Source organism: Dromiciops gliroides, chromosome 1 (assembly GCF_019393635.1).
Source record: "Dromiciops gliroides isolate mDroGli1 chromosome 1, mDroGli1.pri, whole genome shotgun sequence".
Classification (NCBI taxonomy): Eukaryota; Metazoa; Chordata; class Mammalia; order Microbiotheria; family Microbiotheriidae; genus Dromiciops; species Dromiciops gliroides.
In genome coordinates, this window is record NC_057861.1 from 388769322 (window position 1) to 388792070 (window position 22749).

General features: G+C 40.8%; 1 protein-coding gene across 1 annotated transcript; it reads right to left on the bottom strand.

Annotated features, from left to right (window-relative positions):
- Positions 1-12582: 12582 nt before the first annotated feature.
- On the bottom strand, positions 12583-13098 carry LOC122735764 (peroxiredoxin-1-like). Its single transcript, XM_043977528.1, has one exon. The coding sequence runs from the start codon at positions 13096-13098 to the stop codon at positions 12583-12585; it is 516 nt and encodes a 171-aa protein (XP_043833463.1).
- Between the last annotated feature and the right edge of the window lie 9651 nt (positions 13099-22749).

Below are 22749 nucleotides of genomic sequence, written 5' to 3' on the forward strand. Positions count from 1 at the left end.
TCAGTGGGGCCAGAGATCATGAGAACAATCTGGAGGTGGACATTTCTAGACTGGTCCTTGACCTTGCTTTGTGAGGTGATAGTAAAAAATCTAGAAATGGAGTATAGAACTTCATCATGCAGCATGGATGCTAACATCAGGAGAAGAGCTCTGAGCAGCTAAGGAAATACACTTGTCAGGAGAATTAATAAGCACAAACACTATTCCCCATTCCCCTGGTTCCCATCTATCCCTGAGGAAAAAAGAAAACCAAACTATCTGACTACCTAATGACTGGAGTCAACCCAAGCTTTTATTTTATTTTTTTTTAAATTTTAAAATTTTTTATTTTTCGTGGGGCAACGAGACTTGCCCTGGGTCACACAGCTAGTAAGTGTCAAGTGTCTGAGGTCAGATTTGAACTTCCTCCTGAAACCAGGGCTGGTGCTTTATCCACAGCACCACCTAGCTGCCCCAACCCAAGCTTTTAAATATCATATTCAAATAAACTGTGGGCAAAGTTAAGAGTCTTGTCACCTACCTCATAGGATTATTGTGAAGGTCAAAGGAGACAATTATTGTCAAATGGTTTGCAAACTTTGAACTGCTATACAAATGCTAGATGTTATTATTCTTAGACAAATCAACCTTAAGAAAAGGATTTGAAGAATGAGGAATCAATTCTTGGGAACAGGAAAGGGTGTCAAGATGTATGTATAGATGGATAAAACAAACAAAATTTATTAGACACGTATGTGCTAAGCACTGGGGATACATCAGACAGTCCCTGTTCTCAGGGAGCTCCCATTCAAATTGGAGAAACAACAGAGACAAAGTTTCAGCTGCAAATCTGGGGGAAAGGACCCATGATTCTTAGGGTGCAACAGTAAAGCTGCCTCTTCTTTTATGTCATATCCACTGGTAAAATCTTATCAGTTCCTGATGTTGAACCAAGGACTTTGTGGTCGAGAATTTTCTTTCTGGGTTACTTTGATGCAGCACCTGTGAAAGCAGTCCACTGGGACTGAATTGGGGGGGGGGTACTGTACAAGGTGGGGGCAGTGCACCGCCACTCCCAGGGTTCTTGGTCCTATCTGCCCATTGAAGGCTAGCAGTTTGTGGTAGGAATGGTGTCAAGGAAGGCAGACCTCTTCTCCATAATGATTGGTGCCCTCAATAATAGCTTCATAGCTGGGTTGGGAGCAGTTTTGGGGATCTGTAGGGGCACTGCTACTCATGAAATTCTTGGGTTCAGGGTCCTGAGCTTCCTCCATTAGGTCTGAGAGATGGAGAGGTCATGGGATAATAGGAGATAGCTCTAGATGTAGACGTGTAACTTCTTAATTTTACAGGTGAGGAAATTGAGTCCTAGGGAACTTAAGTCACTTTCTCCCATTTTCCATTATCTTTCTAATAACAACAACAGCATATTATATATGCATATGTACATATGTATATGTATATATGTACATACATATGTATCACACACTTATATATGCATTTGTATAATATATTTATATATACACATGAGCTGTTACAATTAAAAAAAATTAACTTAAAGTTTTGAATTCCAAATTTTATCCCTCCTTCCCTCCTTCCCCTTCCCCCTCCCTGAGGCAGTAAGCAATCAGATATAGGTTATACATGTGCAATTATGTAAAACATTACCATGTTAGTCATTTTGTATCTTCTTTCCCAAAGTCTAGGGTGCATGTCAGATTATGCCCATATTTTCTCTCCTCTATCATAAATTCAAGAAAGAATGATCACTTCAGTCTCAGCAAATAATTTCTCCCTGTTAGTGACAGTCAAATAGAAAATAGAAATTCCCTTTGCTGGTTCCTCTACCTTTTGAAGGATAAAATTATCAGGTTTCCAAGTCAGGTTCGTGCTGTTCCCCAAACTCCTTATTAACATTTTAATAACCAAATCACTTCCATTTCTCTCTTCATTGACCTTCACCCAAATATTCTCTGTCATGTTTCCCTTCTCCGGTTCCTGGATTTCTTTAAATGAGTATATCTTCTAGAAATACAGTGCTATTCCAGTTGTCTTTTACCTATCCTATTTCATCTGGATAGAGTATATCCATCCAGAGCTATGATTGTTTTTTCATACCAAGTCCCTGCAATATGTGGTTGTATGTGTGTTTGAAATTTGCCTCATCGAAGACTGCTAGTTCTTCTTGTTTGGTGCATAAACTTTGGGCATTCGAGTGTAGACAATGAAATTATGAGCTTTACTCTTGGCTCCTTTCTTGGATTTTGTCTCCTGTGAACTTCTGGATATTTCAACCATTATTTCTTCTAATTTCCCTTTAGTTAGTCTCTATAGCATATCATTAGAGGGAAGGTTTCTCCTTTTCCCATTTTTTGTTTTTTTTTTACTTAAATGCTCTTTTGACTAGATTTGCAAGACACCAGACAAGTACATTCTTACTAGCCTTTGTTAGGTATATTCCATGTCTGGCCAGGAATCTGACATCCACATATTTTAAGCTGTGATACAGAAATCCAAACCCCATTTTCAGACACCATCTTCTTGGCCAGCCATTCACTCCCTTATTTAATTTTTCTCTTCTGCATTCCTTGCCTACAATGAACAACAGTGAAGAAAATGCAACCTGTGACCCTATGATCTTCAGTCTCTTGTACAAGATTTCATAACCATTGGCAATACTTTCTGGGTTCTTTCTGGCAGTGTTATCCATGCCCAAAGGACTCACCAGAAGTAGGTAGCTGTCAAGTTGTTTGAAAAGGCTCAAGAGGGTCCTATTATAACTTGGACATATGCCCCATGAAGACAATACTCCCAAATCTTATTGATGCTGTTTGGCAACAACTGTGCCCTGACAAAGGCATAATAATGCGTCGGTGCTGAGATTGCAAATAGCAATTAGTCATGTAGGGAAGTCATGGACTCAGAACCTGGAAAGCCTCAGCGGGGCTGAAGTGTAGGGTAATGGGCACATGCAGGAGAGGGAGACCTTGGAGAGTTCTCTGAAGCTGCCACATGTAGGGTCACCATCTACTCAACCACCGTAATTCTTTCTCTGATTCCCTTCCCATCCCTGACTATCCATCACCAATCATGTGACATCACAGCACATTAACTTAAATTAGAATGCAATAGACACCCGAGAGAAGGAAAGAACACGGAGATCCCACAGCATCTCGGAGCCAAGGTTTTGTGCCTTAGGATGGGACCTCACTCCCCTGTATTTATTTTCTTAATTTATACAGTGATTACCATGGAAACAAACACCTCTTGTATTTTAATGTACATAGTTCACATCTGGTTGTAAATAAGTTGCTCTTGTACATAAAGGAAGCTTGTTTTCCAAAAAAAAAAAAAAAAAAGAATGCAATAGACATAGCAAGAATTAGGAATTCAACAACAATGCACTTCCTTGAAAGGATCACTGGCTCTTGGAGTCAAAAGAACTGCATTCAAATTCTGCTTCTGACATTGACTACCTTTGTGACTCTGGGCAAATCACTAATCTTTCCTGAGTCTCAGCTTCCTAAATTTCCTCTAGGATTTTTTCAAATTCTATGTGATCCTTTGAAATGCTCTCACTATCCATTTCCCAAACTCCAATTTTCCAAACTTCCAGGGAATATTGATCACGAGTCCTTTTGCACTGATTCGTCAGTCTGGCAATGTAAGCTAACAAAACAACAAAAAACTTTGTCCATATTTCTAGCACTGCAAACTACAGTGATCTAAGGAAGGATAAAGGGTGTTAGCAACTTAGTCATCAATTAATTAAGATCAGGAGTTTCAGTGTTCAAAGTGTTGCAACATTAAACAACATAGTTTCTCAGAACAAAGCACTGGCTTTGTAGTAAGAAGACCTGGATTCATATCCTATTCGTGTTACTTATTATCCATGTGACCTTGAGTAAGTCATTACAATTTTCCAAGTCTCAGTTTCCTCATCTGTAAAATGGATTTTGGGTGGTTGGACTAGACAACCTCTGAAGTTCCACCTAGCTACAAATCTGTGACCCTATGCTAGGAATCAAAGCTGCAACGGCTTTTGGAGTCATTTTTTTCCCAAACTAAAGAGGGTAAATCTTCCTGTTAGTAGCAGTAGGCATCAGACTTGGCTATGGTGCAACTTCCTGACTTTGTATCCATTTTCCTCTCCCATTTCTGCTGTCCCATCATCCCGTGTCCCATCTCCCAGGAATTTGAACCCAAGAACCCACCAGGTACCCTGCAAATGCTCCCATCCAGTGAGAGCCTGGGCTGGAATAACTTCACATTCTGTGCTCTGCATTGCCTTATAGTTTCCAAGTATCACATGTCTCTCCTATATCAGCATTAAAGTGGAGCTGTGATCTGAAGCTCAGGTGAGGGAGCAGTCTTGTGCCTGAGAGGTAAGAGCAAAAAGTTATATCTGAGCCATTAATATGATTAATTGACTAATATTAATTAATTTGGGGGGGGGGCAGCTAGGTGGCACAGTGGATAAGGCACTGGCCCTGGATTCAGGAGGACCTGAGTTTAAATCTGGCCTTAGATACTTAACACTTACTAGCTGTGTGACCTTGGGCAAGTCCCTTAACCCTCATTGCCCTGCGCACACACACACACACTATATGTATATATATATATATATATATATATAAATTGCTTACAGTGTATCATGTATGCACTAGATGCCGGTAGAGATAAAGAGATAAAAAGATGAATTGGGACAGAGTCCTTGTCCTCCACCAGGAATTTACCATCTAGTGGGGATAATTGTTGTTGTTTAGTGGTTTCAGTCATGTCTGACTCTTTGTGACACCATTTGGGGGGTTTCTTGGCAAAGATACTGGAGTGGTTTGCCATGTCCTTCTCCAACTCATATTTTTTACAGAGGAGGAAACTGAGGCAAACACGGCTAAGTGACTTGCCCAGGGTCACACAGCTAGTAAGATTCTGAGGCTAAATTTGAAATCAGGAAGATGAGTCTTCCTAACTCCAGCACTTTATCCATTGTACTACCTAACTAACCCAATAATTAGATAGGCATTTACTTTTATATTTGAATGAATCAAAGATTTCTTCACAGTGGATATTTCCTTTTTGGACATAATCTCTCATATATACTTTTTTATTCTATGTCAAGGGTCAGCAAACTATAGCCCATGGGCCAAATATAGCCCATCATCTGTTTTTATTATGCACCAAGTTCTGGGTGATTCTTGTCCTTGTCCTTTCATTAATCATTCACCGAGAATTCTCCCAATATATGGAAGCCTTCCTTCTTCTGTTTCTTTTAATCTCAGGCTGTACCCCCTTGGTCTGTCCATCCATGCTAATTAACTGGCTTTCCTCTTTTGCTGCTCCAGGCATTGTCCTATTTCAATGTTTTGTGGAGCGATCATGTCATGAGTTCGAGAGCTCACTGCCTTTCCTCCCTGGCTTTCCTCTTTTAAAATTTTTGTTTTTACTATATATGTCCTTGATGTCTTTTAATGACACTTCTCATTGACAATATTGACATCATTGACAATATGGTGCAGCCTACTTATCCCTATTAAACATGTTTTGATTGCTTGAGGAGTCATTTGCAATTTTAAGTTTAATAGGCACAAAATATGTATAATACAGATAGACATAGATATGATAGAAGTTAGACTGCAATAAATGAATGATCAGGGAGGGAGTAAAGAGTCCAGGGCCCATTGGATTTAGCACCTGGGGTAACAATAACAACAAAAAGAATGGGTAGCATTTATATAGTGCTTTACAAATATGATTTCATTTGATCCTTATAACAACCCTGAAAAGTTGGTGCCATTACTTCTCCCATTTTACAGAGATTAAGTGACTTGTCCAATGTCACACTTTTGGGGCAGCTGGGTAGGACAGTGGATAAAGCACCAGACCTGGAATTAGGAAGACCTGAATTCAAATCCAGTCTCAGGCACTTGCTAGCTGTGTGACCCTGGGCAAGTCACTTAGCTCTGTTTCCCTCTCTTTCCTCATCTATAAAATGAGCCAGAGAAGGAAATGACAAACTCCTCCAGCATCTTTTCCAAGAAAACCCCAAATGGGACCACAGAGTTGGACATGACTGGAAAATGACTAACCAACAAGAACCAGGGTCACATAGCTAGTGAGTATCTGAGGCAGGGTTTTAACTCACCTGACTCTAACACTACCCAATGAGTCAGCCAGCTGCCTCTAAGAAAGTGGATCCAATCAAGCAGACAGTTAACAAGTATATATACACACTAGTACTCAAGATAAGGCAAGGCAGAAGACAAAACAAGGCATTTAGTCTGGAATCCGGAGGACTTAGGATCTGAAATTTTGAGTTAGGAAAAACCTTATAAAGTTATTTATAGGCAATGTGGTACAATGGATAGAGTGCTGGATTTAGAGTCTGGAAAATCTGGGTTTGGGTCCAACATCTAACACTTACTGTATGACTATGAACAAATATTTAATCTTCCTGAGCCTCAGCTTCTTCATCTGTCAACTCATTTATTTATCTATCTATCTACCTATTTATCTACCTATCTATCTATTTATTCATTCATTCATTCATTCATTCATTCATTTATTTATGGTAAGGCAATTGGGATTAAGTGACTTGCCCAGGGTCACACAGCTAGTAAGTGTCAAGTGCTTGAGGCCGAATTTGAACTCAGGTCCTCCTGAATCCAGGGCCAGTGCTTTATCCATTGCGCCACCTAGATGTCCCAACTCCCTCATTTTTTTAATTGAAGAAACTGAGGCCCAGAGAGATTAACTTAATTTGTCCAAGTTCACCAATAATAAAGACCCAGAGGATGTATAGCAGGCCAGAGACTGAGCAGGTGGTAAGAGATCAACAAAGTCACAGGGGCCATAAGTAGAGCCAGGTCAGAGAAAGAATAGGCTAAGAACTACAGATAGAAGCCCATAGAGCAGGGAGTGTGAGAACTTGTCTCACCAATTTCCCTCTTTAGCAAGGGGCGATCTCACCTTTTTCTTTCATTGACCAACATCTATATCAAAGCCATTGATTTAGTTTAGTATTTTATGTCCTTGGCTTCTAAGGCTTTTCAGTGAGGGACATGGAATTCCAGGAATAATCTTTCTTTCTCCTTCTTGAATCAGATTAATCAGTCTTAATTTATTCTGGGTGGAGCATGGGATGGATGGTACCTCACCCAAGATGAAAAGCTTTTCCTTCCTAGGGCTAATTGCTTGGGAGTCCAGTGGTGGGTGGTAGAATGAAAATTCATGTATTATCTACATTCTCACATGGAGCATTTGTTTTGTCTATCAGTTAGCCCATCCCAGTTTAAGACAAGGGCTTTGCAGAGTTGGTCTTATTCAGATGTCAGAAGTGCTCTCTTCTGATGCCATGTCATGTTCAATGTCACTGGCACATCAAGGTCCCTCTCCAGCAGTTATAACATTATCAAAACTTATGACATGTTACATGGCTTTAGGAAGTAAATGTCTCACTTTAAAAAGATCTGCCATGTTGATAGCATGTTCAGTCTCTGCAGGAGTGGGGTAGGAAGGTGGAATGGCATCTATCTGCTTTACAATATTCAGGACCAGTGGCAATTACCATGTCAGGTTCAATCTCCTCTCCAGGTTGGGGGTGGGGGGGGGGGTGGGAAAGGACCTTCTGGACTAACTGGGTGAGTAAGGGATAATAGAACAGGCTCAAAGTAGGAGGTGAAGTTCCTTTTATATCAGGGCATGAATGTGAAGACCTTCTCTTCTTCCCTTCCCTTCCCTTCCCTTCCCTTCCCTTCCCTTCCCTTCCCTTCCCTTCCCTTCCCTTCCCTTCCCTTCCCTTCCCTTCCCTTCCCTTCCCTTCCCTTCCCTTCCCTTCCCTTCCCTTCCCTTCCCTTCCCTTCCCTTCCCTTCCCTTCCCTTCCCTTCCCTTCCCTTCCCTTCCCTTCCCTTCCCTTCCCTTCCCTTCCCTTCCCTTCCCTTCCCTTCCCTTCCCTCACTCCCTTCATTCCTCCTGTTGGGATGGGATTATCTTCTCATAGCTCTTCTTTCCATTATATCCATATACCACATTATTAAAAAAAATTATAAAAAAGAAATCATATCAATGCTCACTAAAGGTTATATTGACAGCATCTTCCATGATAGCTACTGGTTAAAGAATGTCTCTGTATGCACCAAAATCCATGTAGAAATTGTATTAGATGCAATTTACACATGTTCATAAAGACTATAGTTCCCTGTTATATTCACCATGCATGGTCAGCTTCATGCTGGCTCAGGGTGAGAGGGGACTACTATATTGCCTCTAAGGTCTCTTCCAACTTGGAATCAATGATTCTAACAAAGAGTGATAGAGCAGATCCAAGAAACCTGTTTTCCTGCCTAGTAGGGAAAGAAGAGAGAGAAGTCAAGTGAATTTAGGCCTGCATTTTTTAAGTCCCACCTACTACTTATATTCTAGACGGGTCACCTACTAAGATGTAAGCCTAATTAGCTCTACCCTTTACCATAGGCTTGAATATAGTATGCTCTGTGTGCCAAGGCCCACCTTTATGTATAAAAACATGGATATTTTATGTTTCACTTTTAAAGTTTGTATTTTTAAAGTATAGTTGTTCACTAAAAAATACATTTAGCTAAATTTGAGTTTGATGAATAATGTTCTTTATGAGTTCCCTACACTGAATAAATCACAGGACCAGTCTCTAAACCTATCCCTTGTTAGTAAATATTTATATTTTTTAAAATTACCCAGATATACTTCATAGTGAAATGTGTTGCATACACTCATGTACTCTTCGTTGTACTTTCTCAGTGCCAACATTGCTAGATCTGATTATCAACATTAGTGGTGTCTCTTTTCTACCAAATTCGTTTTGAATCAAATGGGTTCCACCATGTTCACAACAGAAAGCTGCTTTCTTAATCCCACTGTGGGGGGCACGGGTGGGGAAGAAAGGGATCGATACTGTCTTTTTCCAAGGGACATGCCAATTTTGAATCAGAGATCTTTTTTTGTTAGTAACAAAAATTCTGCCTCCTCACTCCAGATGTCACAAGACTCTTGGAACTCATTTTCCTGAAACCTGATGCTGACATTAAATAGAAGAGAGCTGAAGGATTATCATCCCCTCCCCCAATTCCAAATGGCTAGAAGGCACCAGGTCATCAATTGGTAATTATAATATCACAAAGGTTAGCCACACAGGTAGGCTCCTAAGGACATGACGTTTATATCTTGAAATGATACATCAACCAAAAGCCTTAATCTCTTTTGGCTCACTTTTATGAGTAAAGATGGGGAAGGGTTCAGATGTTTTTCAGTCTTTAGATAATCCTGGACCTCCATGATTATGGTGGGAGCAATATCCTAACCCCTGGCCACATGCAAGTAAGACTAGTTTTTTTCTTTTAGAGCATCTTGAGTACAAAAAATTCAAGAGGAGCTCTAGACCCTCTCTGATGTGTGACAAATAGTGTAGGGAAACTCAGACAAGGAACCTTCACTCAGCTGAATCAATCTAGAGTCTCTTCAATACCTCTCTTTATTGAATATCTTTCTCTTCATCTGGCTAAGTAAATCTCCTTTTATTAGCTGTTGAAGGATCTATGAATGTCCCAATTTGTTAGCATATTGAATTTTAATTACCAGGGTCCTGGTCTGAATCAGACCTAGCCTAGAACAATGGTGATGAATGTGACCTGACAACAGGAATGTCAAATTTCTGAAAAGGTAAATCAACTATTCAAGGGTTAAATGTTAGTTCTGTCCTGCATTTGCCTGCTTCTAAGTGGATGGAAAGGCATCCATAAAAGCAACATTTTTGTAAGTGAACAAGAGGACCAGTTTGAATTAGGGCAAAACCTTTCAAACTTTTCTCTAACAGCTCCCAAATGAACAATAAGGTGGGTCAAATCCAATTAAGAGGAAGTAGTTAAATATAGTTGGAATTGGTCATTGGTTTCTCACATTTCCAGGGTCAGAGCTAGAGCAAACTACTACAATCGTGTTCATTGGAATCACTATCTTCATGTAGCAGAGGCTGCCATGCTAACAACTTAGGCTGGTCTGCCGAAGTGCTGATGCTGAGGTCAGATGACAGAGTTTCCCAGATGGAGAGGGAGTTGCAACAAACAGTCCCTGTTTATTCTGTCTAGTTCAATAGGGTACCAGAGTTGTCTCCACTCTCCACTGCCTTTGTATGTGAAATTGATGAGGTGTTCCCCAGGGTAACTTGAGAACTTGGCTGTCACTTGGAATACATGAATTCTCAGAGATGCCACAGGATGAGGCCCATTAGCATAGGATCCATGCAGACATTCAGCATTGGATCCCGAGCCTCCCATTCTCTTTGAAGCAGCATTCCCACAGTCTAACAGAAATTATAGAAGGTTCCTGTGCTGCACTGTTTTCCATCATAATGGTCACATACACCAGTGTCAAAGATAATAATGGCTCCATCTGGAGAAGGAAAACAATCTGAAGATTCCCCTTCCTCCCACTTGCCAAAAGAGGTCAGATTCCCAATTTGCATGCACCACAAGCTAGCCTGCTGTGATTCTATCAATCAGCAGTCAACCCTACTGCTGACTTTAAGCTCTAGTCCTCCTACTCAATTGGATAGAAAGAGCACTAGTTACCATGGCCGGTGGTTGAAAGCTGGGAGAGAAAGCTAATACAGTGGATGGTAGTCAGGATCCCACAAGATTTTGACTGGCTAGAATGAAGGACCAAGTAGAATAAGGTGAAATTTAATAGAGATAAATGTAAAGTCCTACAATTGGGTTAGCCTGTCCTAGTCAGACCATATTTGGAGAGAGAGAATCGAGCTGGAAGGTGCCAAGATGGCATATCCAGAAAAGAAAAGAGCTGACCAGCTTTCTTTCTATTTGCATAGGGAAGGGGTGTGTCTAAGATACCTCAACCCATAGGGGTTGAGGAACCCATAGGTTCCAATATAGTAGGAAGGCTACTCTTGTACAAGTGATTTAGTGGGTACAGAGACCAGTCTTACCAGCAGGAGTACATAGTGGTGTTAGGGCATTTGATAGAACCTCAGTATTCTTATGTGTAAAATGGGGGTAATAATAGCGCCCACCTACTAGGTAGGGTTATTATGAGGCTCAAATGACAATGTGTATAATGTACATTGTAATTATTACTTGATGAGAGTTAGTGATATTGTAGATGGAGTTAAGAGTTTCTATTGCTGTAAGGCTGGTATTTGGCCACCAGTTTCCTTCCCTTGAATTGTCATTATGGCATATGTGGAACATTTGGGGCTATCTTCTTATTGGTGCAGCTTCATGGCCTCTACTAATCCAATATTCTGACAGTGTACATTGTGTGAAGAGCAAGGAATGTGACTGATGTAAAACAATCTCCACAATGAAGAATCAAAAAGCAACCAGAAATTGCTTTATAACCCATTAAATAGTCTCCTTGCCAAGCAGAGATGTATGGTAAACAAAGCCAATGCTGATTTAGAATATACACTCATTTGTAAAATTCCACAGAGAAGGATGGTGAAAGATTACACATAGTGTCATTTCATAAAATGATGAGAAGCAGTAGAGGGAAAACAAATGAAACAAAACAACTGGTACAAGACTCAATATGCCAAAGTATCTCAAGAATATTTGAAGATGAAACAAAGTCAATATGCATTTACAAACAGATGAAAAATGGAAAATTTTATAACATTTTTTGGATCAGTTGTTCACATTTTGTCAGAAACCTACTTTATCATTCTTATTAACCTCACAGTGAGATAGCTGGAAGGTAATATGTTGTTCCATAGCTATTTATGAAGCACCTGCAGTGAGAAGGCCATCAACAGGTAGGCAAAAAACTTGAAATATCTGCCAAGATTTTTTTTTTTTTTTTTAGTGAGGCAATTGGGGTTAAGTGACTTGCCCAGGGTCACACAGCTAGTAAGTGTTAAGTGTCTGGGGCCGGATTTGAACTCAGGTACTCCTGAGTCCAGGGCCGGTGCTCTATCCACTGCGCCACCTAGCTGCCCCCAAGATTTTTATAATAAGCTAACGACAACAAAGCCACCACATACAGATTCTAAGATCCAGCCCTCTTATTATCATGAGAAAGCAGAAACTTCATCCAAGAAACAAGGATGGGAAGAATCGATGGATCAAAGCAGCTGTGTGCTTTACAGAAGGCCTGTATCAGAGGCAAAATATGTTTCTGAGGTTTTTGCGTGATTGATTCGCAATATATTTTTGTAATATCTTGTTACAATAACTAGCACATCTTTTTTCCTTAGGACAAATTTAATAGGCTACAAAACATCAGATGGGCTGGAGCCCAAAGGGCTGACTGGTACAAACATGGTTAACACAGCACTTGGTCGTTAAGAGTGAGGGGGCAAGCCAGCAGCCCTAAGGCAGGCTCAGCCTGATGCCCTGAGGCCTCATGAGGAGGAGGTGTCCAGCTAGCCCTCTGGGCTCCCTCTGTGGAAGGCCTTCCAGTTGAAAGCTTCGAGAAGATCAAGCTGGAGAAGGAAATGTTCCTGGGGTGGGACAGCCTTGGCTGCAGAGAGCAGCTCAGTGCTGCTTAGAGAAATATTCTTTGATCCCTTCGACATCAGGCTTTATCATGTCGCTCCCAGGTCTCCAGCCAGCCGGTCACACTTCACCATACTTGTCTGTGAACTGGAAAGCCTGGACAAGCCACAGTGCTTCATCTACAGAGCGGCCCACAGGAAGGTCATTGATGGTGATCTGGCGAAGGATGCCATTATCATCAATGATGAAGAGACCCCTGAATGAGATTCCCTCATCTGCCTTCAAGACCCCATAATCTTGACAAATGGTGTGTTTGGGGTCAGACATCAATGGGATGTTCCAGGCTCCCAGTCCACCCTTCTTGACCGTGTTGACCCAGGCAAGGTAACAGAAGTGCGAGTCCACTGATGCACCAATCACTTGGCAGTTGAGTTTTTTAAATTCTTCAGCTCGATCACTGAATGCAATAATCTCTGTGGGGCACATAAAAATGAAGCCCAAGGGGTAAAAGAACAACACAACATATTTTCCTTTGTAGTTGGAGAGGCTGATGTCTTTGAACTGCTGATCTGGCATAACAGCTGTAGCATGGAAAATGGGGGCTGGGAACTCAATCTTGGCATTTCCCGAAGCCATGTTGACTGCAACGGCTGGGCTCCGCAGACACGCACAGAAGAGACACCAACACGTGAAGAAGAGCTGGAGAATGCCAATAACTAGCACATCTGAAACCTAGGGACAATATAATGTTGCTCATTAGCTCCATGGGGTTTTCTTTTATGTTGTTCTAGGGAATTTGTTATTAGACAAAAAGTTAGAAGTAGAGTTACAATCACTCTGAGCCCCAGTTAGAAAAATTCCTAACATCTAAGGAAAGATTTAGCTTTCTGCCTTAATTTACATTTATGGCTGTCTTTACTTAACTCTTTGTGGATGAGAAGCAAATTTCAGGTAACTGGAAACTTTGGGTAAAGGAGTAATTGACATCTACAATCGTTTTTCAGTTGCATTCAACTCTTCGACCCCACTTAGGGTTTTCTTGGCAAAGATACTGGGGTGGTTTGCCATTTCCTTCTCCAGCTCATTTTACAGATGAAGAAACAAAGGCAAATAGGATTAAGTGACTTGCCCAGGGGTCACATAGCTAATGAGTGTCTGAAGCTGGATTTGAACTCAGGAAGATGAGTCTTCCTGATGCCAAACCCAGTGCTTCTCTGTAAGTATACTGCTATTTCTGTTGATAGATAGGCACTGGGGAGTGAAGTTGGGACAGAGGCAGTTTTGGGGAAACTTCTTTCAGTCTTTGAGGATGTAGATAGTTCTTCTCTGAGGTGTTCACAGGGCCAATGGCCCTCCTTGATATCTTGTGTATTTTCCATATCTCAGTTCTACTTCCTCTTTCTTCTTTCACCGGGTATTCTTGGGCTACCAGTTCTTTCCTTCTCAGCTATGAATGACCCTTCTCTTCTCTGCTGCCTGACTCTAGAAATCTCTCTGGTCTCCAAATGCCTGTTTCTTGGTTTTATGCTGGTCTGCCATTTTATAGAAGAACCAGGGGGCATAACTAAGTTTTTTGCCACTCTGAATGCTCTTCCTGTCAAACTCACTTCAGCTAATTCAAGTATTTTTCATACTTAATGTAAAATCTTTTATTAATATGCTAATTGAAGCTTGTTCTCACTTCATCACGTTAAGGCATCATGTTATGTCACCCTTTAAGTGGGGTGGAATAATTTGCTTGATTTATTCAATATCCCACTTTTACATTTGAAAGAAAGGGGTAATATTAAATGATTGGGGAAAACATCATGAATGTTATTATTATTGGAAAGGGTAATTTAAGAGGAAATGAATGACTATTGATCCATTGTTCTGTTTTTTCATTTCTACAAATCTTTATGGGACAAATCTACACAATAAGATCAAGGACATGCTTGAAAAAAATATGAAAAGCAGGGCAGCTAGATGGCACAGTGGTTAAAGCACTGGCTCTGGATTCAGAAGTACTTGAGTTCAAATCTGGCCTCAGACTCTTGACACTTACTGGCTGTGTGACCCTGGGCAAGTCACTTAACCCCCATTGCCTGTAAAAAAAAAAGAAAAGAAAAAAATATGAAAATTAAATCAGCGAGCATTTTCCAATGATATTCTTTACATATATTAATATACACATGCATTAAGGAAACCATTGATAAAGGCCTGAAAAGGGAAAAAAAACCAGGCTTTTGCAAATCATATTCAAAAGCAGATCACATCCTTATAGTTGCAAGGTTGTTTAAAAAGCACAGAGTACAAGATCATACTCTGCTTATTGGTTGTGCACTATAAAAAAAAAAGGGCAAACAATAGAACAAAATGACCTTGCAAAGGCTCTATTCCAAGAAAGTCTATCTCCCTTGCATACAGTAAAATCATTCAAGATTTGTTGAAAGAAGCAATGCTAGGGACAACTTTGACAACTTTCTGGGTATTAATGCTGACCAGGACCTAAAATAGGGAGATGTATGCTTGCCAGAAGTGTTTGTCACTGTCATGGAGGATGTTCAGCACAGAGTTCAAATGGAAAAGGGATTTCCCATTGATGAAGAGCTTCTCCAGACACTCTTGTTTGCAGGTGACATTGTGCTGAGTGTATTAAGCCCCTGAAAATTTGAGATCATCCTCTTTTCTTAACCCCCTGTGATCTGGCTTCTGATCTCATCCTTCAACTAAAATTGCTCTCTCCAAAGTTACCAATGATCTCTCAACTGCCAAATTGAATGGTCTTGTTTTCAATCCTTATCCTTCATAACCTCTCTGTTGCCTTTTACATTGTTTTTTTTTTTTTTTTTTGGTGAGGCAATTGAGGTTAAGTGATTTGCCTAGGGTCATACAGCTAGTAAGTGGTAAGTGTCTGAGGCGGGATTTGAACCCAGGTACTCCTGAATCCAGGGCCAGTGCTCTATCCACTGCGCCATCTAGCTGCCCCACCTTTTACATTGTTAATCATGCTCTTCTCCTAGATGCTCTCATCTTTCAAGATTTTTTTTGTGACTGCTTTCTCTGTGTTCTCCTACCTACATGATGGCTAATTCTCAGTTGCCTTTGTTGTATATTCATCTTGGTCATGACAATTGTCTGTGGGGGTCTCCCAAGGTTTGGTCCTGGGCTCTTTTCATTTGCCATATTATCCCACTTGGGGATCTCATCAGGTCCCATGGGTTCAATGATCTAGCCCATGAAGATTCCTCAGTTTGTATTTTCATCAGGTGAGAATTGGAATGGCACCCCTGATGGAGAGATACTGTAGGGAAGCTCCGCCATGAGGAGAAAGCATGTGATTTAGAGGCCATGTGACTTTAGCGTCCAGAAGTTACATCAATAGAACCACCTGTGGGACTTGTCAATCAGAGCTACCAGCCAATTAGCTTGGAGCTGTGTGTGTGGACAGCCCTGCTTCCTGTTTCACAGATGGCTTCTGGGAGAAGCCATTGAGGATCTGCCTCTTTTCATCTGGGAAACGAGCAGTTGGAGAACAGGGAGGGGGTCCTCTTAATCGTTCAGACACCAGCTTGGTGGTGAGATATTTCATGTGGACTGCTATGAAAGGAAATTGCTTTCTTTCTCTCTGGCTATACCGAATTAGATCTGAGCTAGGATTTCCATGCTATAAGGAATCTGTTCTCGATCTCTCTCTCTCTTTACTAACTTATAATATATATTTTAATAAATCTTTAATCTTGTTGAATTTATCAGTGATTTTAGCCAGCTTTCCCCCAAGACTGGGGGGAACCAAGATTAGAACCCACATTTAAATTTTAAACATGATCATGCATCTCTCTTCTGAGTTTCAGTCCCATAGCACGAACTGCCTTTAGGACATCTTCAACTAGATATGCCACTGGCATCTCAAACTCAACATCTCAAACAAGTCCAAAATAGAATTTGGTATCTTTTCCTCAAGCCCTTCCCTCTCCCTGACTTCCCTATTACTATTGGGGAGACCACCGTTCTCCAAGTCACCGAAGCTTCCAACCTTAGTATAATCCTTAACTCCTCACTCTTAACTCCTCTCATATATTCAAGCCATTGCCGAATTTTGGCATTTCTCCTATTAGAATATTTTTCACCTATGTCTCCTTTTCTCCATTCACACAGTCACTATTCTAGCTCAGGCCCACAATATCTCTTGCCTAGACTATTGCAGTAGCCTTCTTCTTTTTTTTTTTTTTTCAGGGCAATGGGGATTAAGTGACTTGTCCAGGGTCACACAGCTAGTAAGTGTTAAGTGTCTGAGGCTGGATTTGAACTCAGGTCCTCCTGAATCCAGGGCCGGTGCTTTATCCACTGCGCCACCTAGCTGCCCCCTGCAGTAGCCTTCTAATTGAGCCTCCCTGCTTCATGTCTTTTCCCACTGGGTAGACTGGAATCTATCCTCCACCCGAAAGGTCTTACCATGTAACACCTCCTCTCTGCTCCACTTCAGTAAATTCGAGTGGCTTCCTATTATTTCCAGGATAAAATATAAAATCCTCTGTTTAGTATTTAAAGTTTTTTGCAACCTGGCCCCCTCCTACCTTTCCAGGCTTCCAAGGCTTTAACTCCCCTCCATGCACTCGACATTGGCCTATTTGATGCATTTTGCACATGACACTCCACCTCTCATCTCTGTGGCTTTGCATTGGCTATGTCCCAGATTTCTGCCTTTTTGTTTCTCTGCATTCCTTCAAACCTCAGTTTAAATCTCTCTTTCTGCAGGAGGTCTTTCCTTGTCTCCCCAGATGCTAGTGTCTTATCTTATGAGATTACTTTCTAGCTACTCTCTCTCTACATATCTTGTATGTTCCTGTTTTTTTTTCATGTTTGTCTCTCCCATTAGAATGAAAACTATTTGAGAGCTGAGACCGTTTTTGCCTTTTGTTGTATCTGCAGCACTTAACCCAGGGCCTGGCATACAGAAAGTGCTTAACAAATGCTTATTGACTAACACCTAAATGAGATTCACAATAACTCAAAGTTCAGCCTAATAATTTACATTTGAAAAACTGAGTGGATGAACGAATGCCTGTTGTCTCGATTATCATATGCAATTAGTTGATCAGCCCATACAATTTGTCCATCAGAAAACATATCTTTAATAAACACTGTGTAGATTAACAATGAACTGGATTCAACATTGAATAGGAGGAACAAAGCATGATGGGTTGGATTTGGGACATCCTGCCATTCTCTCATCTTGTGAACACCAATATTATTCTGCTATTGCTGTATGACTGCAAGTTCTGGAATCTAAGTTTCTGTAGTGTCAATATTTTGGGTCATGGAACAGCAACACATGGTGGTAAGGGTGTGGCATATGACTAGTAATGGTTTATTCAAAAAAAAGCATTAAAATGCATTTTCAAGGATGTAGAAATATGGCTGGAAGAGAATGTTCATTGATTCTAAAGTGAGACTTAGGGAAAGAAGGAAACAGGCTTCTTTAAGCTCTTACTATTTGCTAGGCATTATACTAAGCATTTTACAAATATTGTCTCATTTAATCCTCAGAACCAACCTGAAAGGTAGGTTCTATTACTGTTCCCATTTTAAAGGTGAAGAAACCAAGGCAGACTAAGTTAAGTGACTTTCTCAAGGCCATAAAGCTTGTAAGTGTCTGAAACTGGATTTGAACACAGGTCTTCCTGACTCTAGGTCCAGAGTACCTAGAATAACACCTAGCTGTCTCATGACATGAATAGCTAGCTTTTGCGGTACACTGGTAACCTATGGAAAGTTCTTAATACATTGGGTGGAGAGAACTCCACTCCTTTCATGGAATATTTACCAGAAACCATGGACAAATGTGCCATGGGATGGGTAGTGATCTGCACTGTTGGAAGACACGCTAGCATGAATGAGACCACCAATCTATTCCAGTTTTGAAGTATATAGCATATGTACTTACATAGCTCTAACTCATCTCTCTGCTGATATTCAGTCCCATCTTTCTAATTGCCTAGTTGATACCTTGACCTAGATGTCCTAAAGACACCTTACACACTACATCCAAAATGGACCTCATGAGCTTTCTCCTCCAATCCTCCCTTCTTTCTAACATCACTATTACTGCACCACCATCCTCCCAATCACCCAGGCTTACACCACAGGTGTAACCCTCAACTCCTCTCTATCTTTCATCTTTCATTTCCAGCCTGTGATTTTACCTTTGTAACATCTTTCACATATGCCTCCTTCCTTTCTCTGTTACTGCCACCTCTCTGGTCCAGACTCTCATCCCTCTCACTCCTAGACTCTTACCTTCATGTTTTTTTTGGTGGGGCAGTGGGGGTTAAGTGACTTGCCCAGGGTCACACAGCTAGTAAGTGTCAAGTGTCTGAGGCCGGATTTGAACTCATGTCCTCCTGAATCCAGGGCCCGGGCTTTATCCACTGTGCCACCTAGCTGCCCCCATTCCTAGACTCTTACAATAGTCTGCTGGTAGGGCTGCCTGCCTCAAGTCTCTCACCACTTCAATCCATCCTCCACTCAGCTGTTAAAATGATCTTCCTAAAGTGCAGGTCTGATCATTTAACCATCAGCAAATGAGAATTCACAGGAGCTAAAAGACAGCTAATGGCAGGGGGCACTGGCCATAGACCTAGGGTGCCATTGCAGCAAGTGGAATTTTAGAGGTCAGGTGTGAGGTGTCATGGACCAGAACTTGATCATTCCAAGAAACTTGCTGGGTCAAGACAAATCCTGTAATTCTTTTTTTTTTTTTTTTAATCAGGTGGTTAAATCTATTTGGAGAAGAGAGTTGGGACAAAGATGGAGTCAAGGTACTGTTATACCATTGATGTTTGTGGTTTGGACCTTTCAAAGCTCACAAGGATATACATACATACACATATACACACACCCTGACATATACATGCTTACACCACATTCACAAGTACTTCCCACTCGTTACTGATGATGCTTATGTCCAAACTGCCTCTTTCACCCAGTGGAGATGAATAGCAACTCAAAATTGTGTCACTCAGTTTTGATACCTGCTAGGACCTGGACACCCCTAATGACAATATGACTTCCTGAGGATCACAGGAGTCAGCTACATGGGTAGGGATTTATCTCCTCTTAGAGAGTCTACTTCTGTGTACCTGATACTCAATCAGATCCCTCTTGGACCTCCTTCCTTGCTTAGATTCATTTTCCAGACTTCTCCATTCTTTTTCTCTATGTACCCTCAACTAAGCCACAATGGATTCTCTCTCAGCTTATTCAATTTCATTCATTTAAAAATTGCTCCATGTTCCATCACAGACATACCTAGGTTCTACTTTATTTACTCCATAATTGTATAACTCTAGATCTATTAGGATGGGCCTACTGCCACATAGTCCCTGTTATTCTACCTTCAAAATCAGCACAGGAACAAGAAGGGGGCATTACTGTGGGCTGACATATGTGAAACTGGTACCTATTTAATCTGTCATCATTATGTGGCCTAGATAGGGGGACAGCTACCCCTTCTTTCAACACTTTTTGCCATCCTGGGCAAAATCAAGATAACTTTGAGTAGAGACAAGGTACTGCTACTGGTCTTCCAAATGCCCTTGCCCCAGAGCTTAGCCATCCCCCTGTCACCAAACACTCAGGATCCAAGAGGGAGGACTGGACCATCATCATGAGTGAATTGCTTTTCCATCTGTGAAAGTAGCACTTACTCAGCTCCCCCTTACCATATGACCCAGGAGGGTGAGGGGCAGTTTCTTTGGAGCAGAGAGGAGTCACCACTGCTTGTCCTGGCCCCAGCCTCAGAACCTCACAGGGATGAAGGTTGCAGGTCTCTTCATTATATTGTTCTTCCAGTTCCCTTTGCTTTTTCTTGGTCCTAATATTAGACTCTCATAAAGAATGTGATAAAGAGGGACAGTAGAGTCCCTCTGACAGCTCCTGAAACACTAACCAGAACTAGTGGCCTCCATCATCATGACTTTCACGACTGACAAGATCATTGTCCTAATTGGCCTGCTAGCTGTCTCTCCCTCACACAAGGAATTTCATCTTCTTCCTCATTGTCTTTGCACAGGTTGTTTGCTATGCTTAGAATTCATTTCCTCTTCACCTCTATCTCTTAGAATCTTTAGTTTCCTTGGTAATGATGGGACTGGCCAGTGAAGGCATGGTCCTTAGAACATGCTTGGATTAGCCCTTCTTGGTGAGTTCTACAGAGCATACACAATATTCCCTGACAGCTGCCAACAAATACGTGGAAGCCAGTTTTGGTCATTGTGCCTCAGGGCTAATAAGATGTGATGATGAAAAGTCTTCTGGTTGTCTAAGGAGCTGAAAGGAACGATGAGTCAGAAGAGGCTAAGGCAGAAACGAGTTGACATATAAAGGGTCTGAGCAGGTAATTTCTCTCTTTTTTGAAAGCTTCCCAGTGAGGAAAAATGCTGTGAGTGACTAGGTGGGCAGTCTCTTGCCTAGCTCCCTACAGGACCTCCCTGTTTCCATAAAGACATGAAATCTTGGATTCTTTTGTTTATTTTTTCCCAAACTTATGGTTACATATATCTGGAGGCTCACTTCACCAGGATACAACCTTGTGAGCTTTGCAAGATCAGAAGAACCATTAGGGTTTCTTTTAAAAAAATATTTAATTTTAAATTTATAGAATAAAACAGGCACTACCATAACATAGTATAATTTAAAAAAATGATTGCACATGGAACTGCAAATCTATTATATACAATTTGCTATTCCTTTAAAATATATAATAAACTTAAAATATAAGTTTCTTTCTTTTTTCTCTCCTCTTTTCCCTCTCCTGCAATCCCACCCTAGAAATGGCTACCATTAGACACATACATATACACATATAAACATATGTACATGTAAAATCACTCTCTAGACATACTTCTATTTATCAGTTCTTTCTCTCAATGCAGATAGTGTCTTCCTTCATATGTCTGTTGTAATTAATTTGGGTATTTGTAATAGACAAAATGACTTATTTGCTCAAAGTTGTTCTTTTTTCATTTTTTTTCAAAGTTGTTCTTAAAACAATATTGCTGTTACTGTATACAACATCTTCTTGGTTCTGCTCATTTTGCTCTTCATTATTTTATGCAAGGCTATCCATGTTTTTCTAAGATCATCAAACTCATCATTTCTTATAGCACACGAGTATTCCATCACAATCATATACCAACTTCCAGTTTTTTGCTATCACAAAGAGAGGTGCTATAAATATTTTAGAACATACAGTTTCTTTTCCTTTTTCCCTAATTATCTTTGGAAATAGACCTCTTGGTAGTATTGCTGGGTCAAAGGGTATAGGCAATTATTAAACCAAGTCCAGCAGTAGAATGACCCATCAGTTAAGATACTGTATACCCAGCACTGATTCAACAGTGAATGTAGCTGGGACTCCCAGAAGGGCAGAAAGGACTCCCAAGTCTCAAGTTGGAGGAGTCTTAAGTATGAAGTACCCTTCTGTCCCACATATTTCCTCATATGCTTGACTACACATGTTGTTTGAGCTTAAGCCCCCTTTCCCCTAAAACCTTGTCTATGTAAGGTGAGAGTTTATCTCTGGTTTGGGATATATTTTAGTAATTTTCTGTCCTTGCTATGCCTTCTCAGTAAATATCCCTTTGTAACTTTTTAAAATTTCTTTTTTAAATTAAATTTTTTTTGTGGAGCAATTGGGGAGAATTAGTTGAGTGAGGAAAGTGAATCCAAAGGGGTTACTACTCTATGACCTCTTCCTACAAAGTATTCTCCCTTAGTGTCTATAATCTTTCTAGATCATGGTTTCTGGCCTTCCTGGTCACCTTCCCCTGATCATGCTCCAGATTGTCAATACCCTTCCTAAAATGTGGTAGCCACAACCGAACACAATGGGCAAAATCACTTGGGGAAAATGGGCGTGGTGGAGAACTAGCTTTCAATACTGTTAGTCTAAAAGGATACTTTTTGTTTTTATTTTTAAGAATATCTTAAAGGGAAGAGTCTGGTTAGAATGATCCTTATATTTTAATAATGTCTCTGTTTAGGGATTGGATCTGAGATGGAATAAGGCTGGCCATTTCTTGGATTCTTCCAAGAAACTGGAAACCATGTTAGAGTATCTCTTTAATGTGGCCTTGGGAGCCAAGTATGGGAATGGTGAAGGAAATTACAAAGCCTCCTCTGTAGAATGATGACAGAGCTCCATGTAGGAAAAGAATCACACCATGGGGAACACGGAGGGTCCACAGGAGCTTTAATTATTACTCACCAGTTGTAAGATATCCCAGTTTTAATCCATCTTGGCAG

What these genes read in the sequence shown, in the direction of transcription:
- LOC122735764 (XM_043977528.1), bottom strand. Translation starts at nt 13,098, where the DNA reads ATGGCTTCGGGAAATGCCAAGATTGAGTTCCCAGCCCCCATTTTCCAT.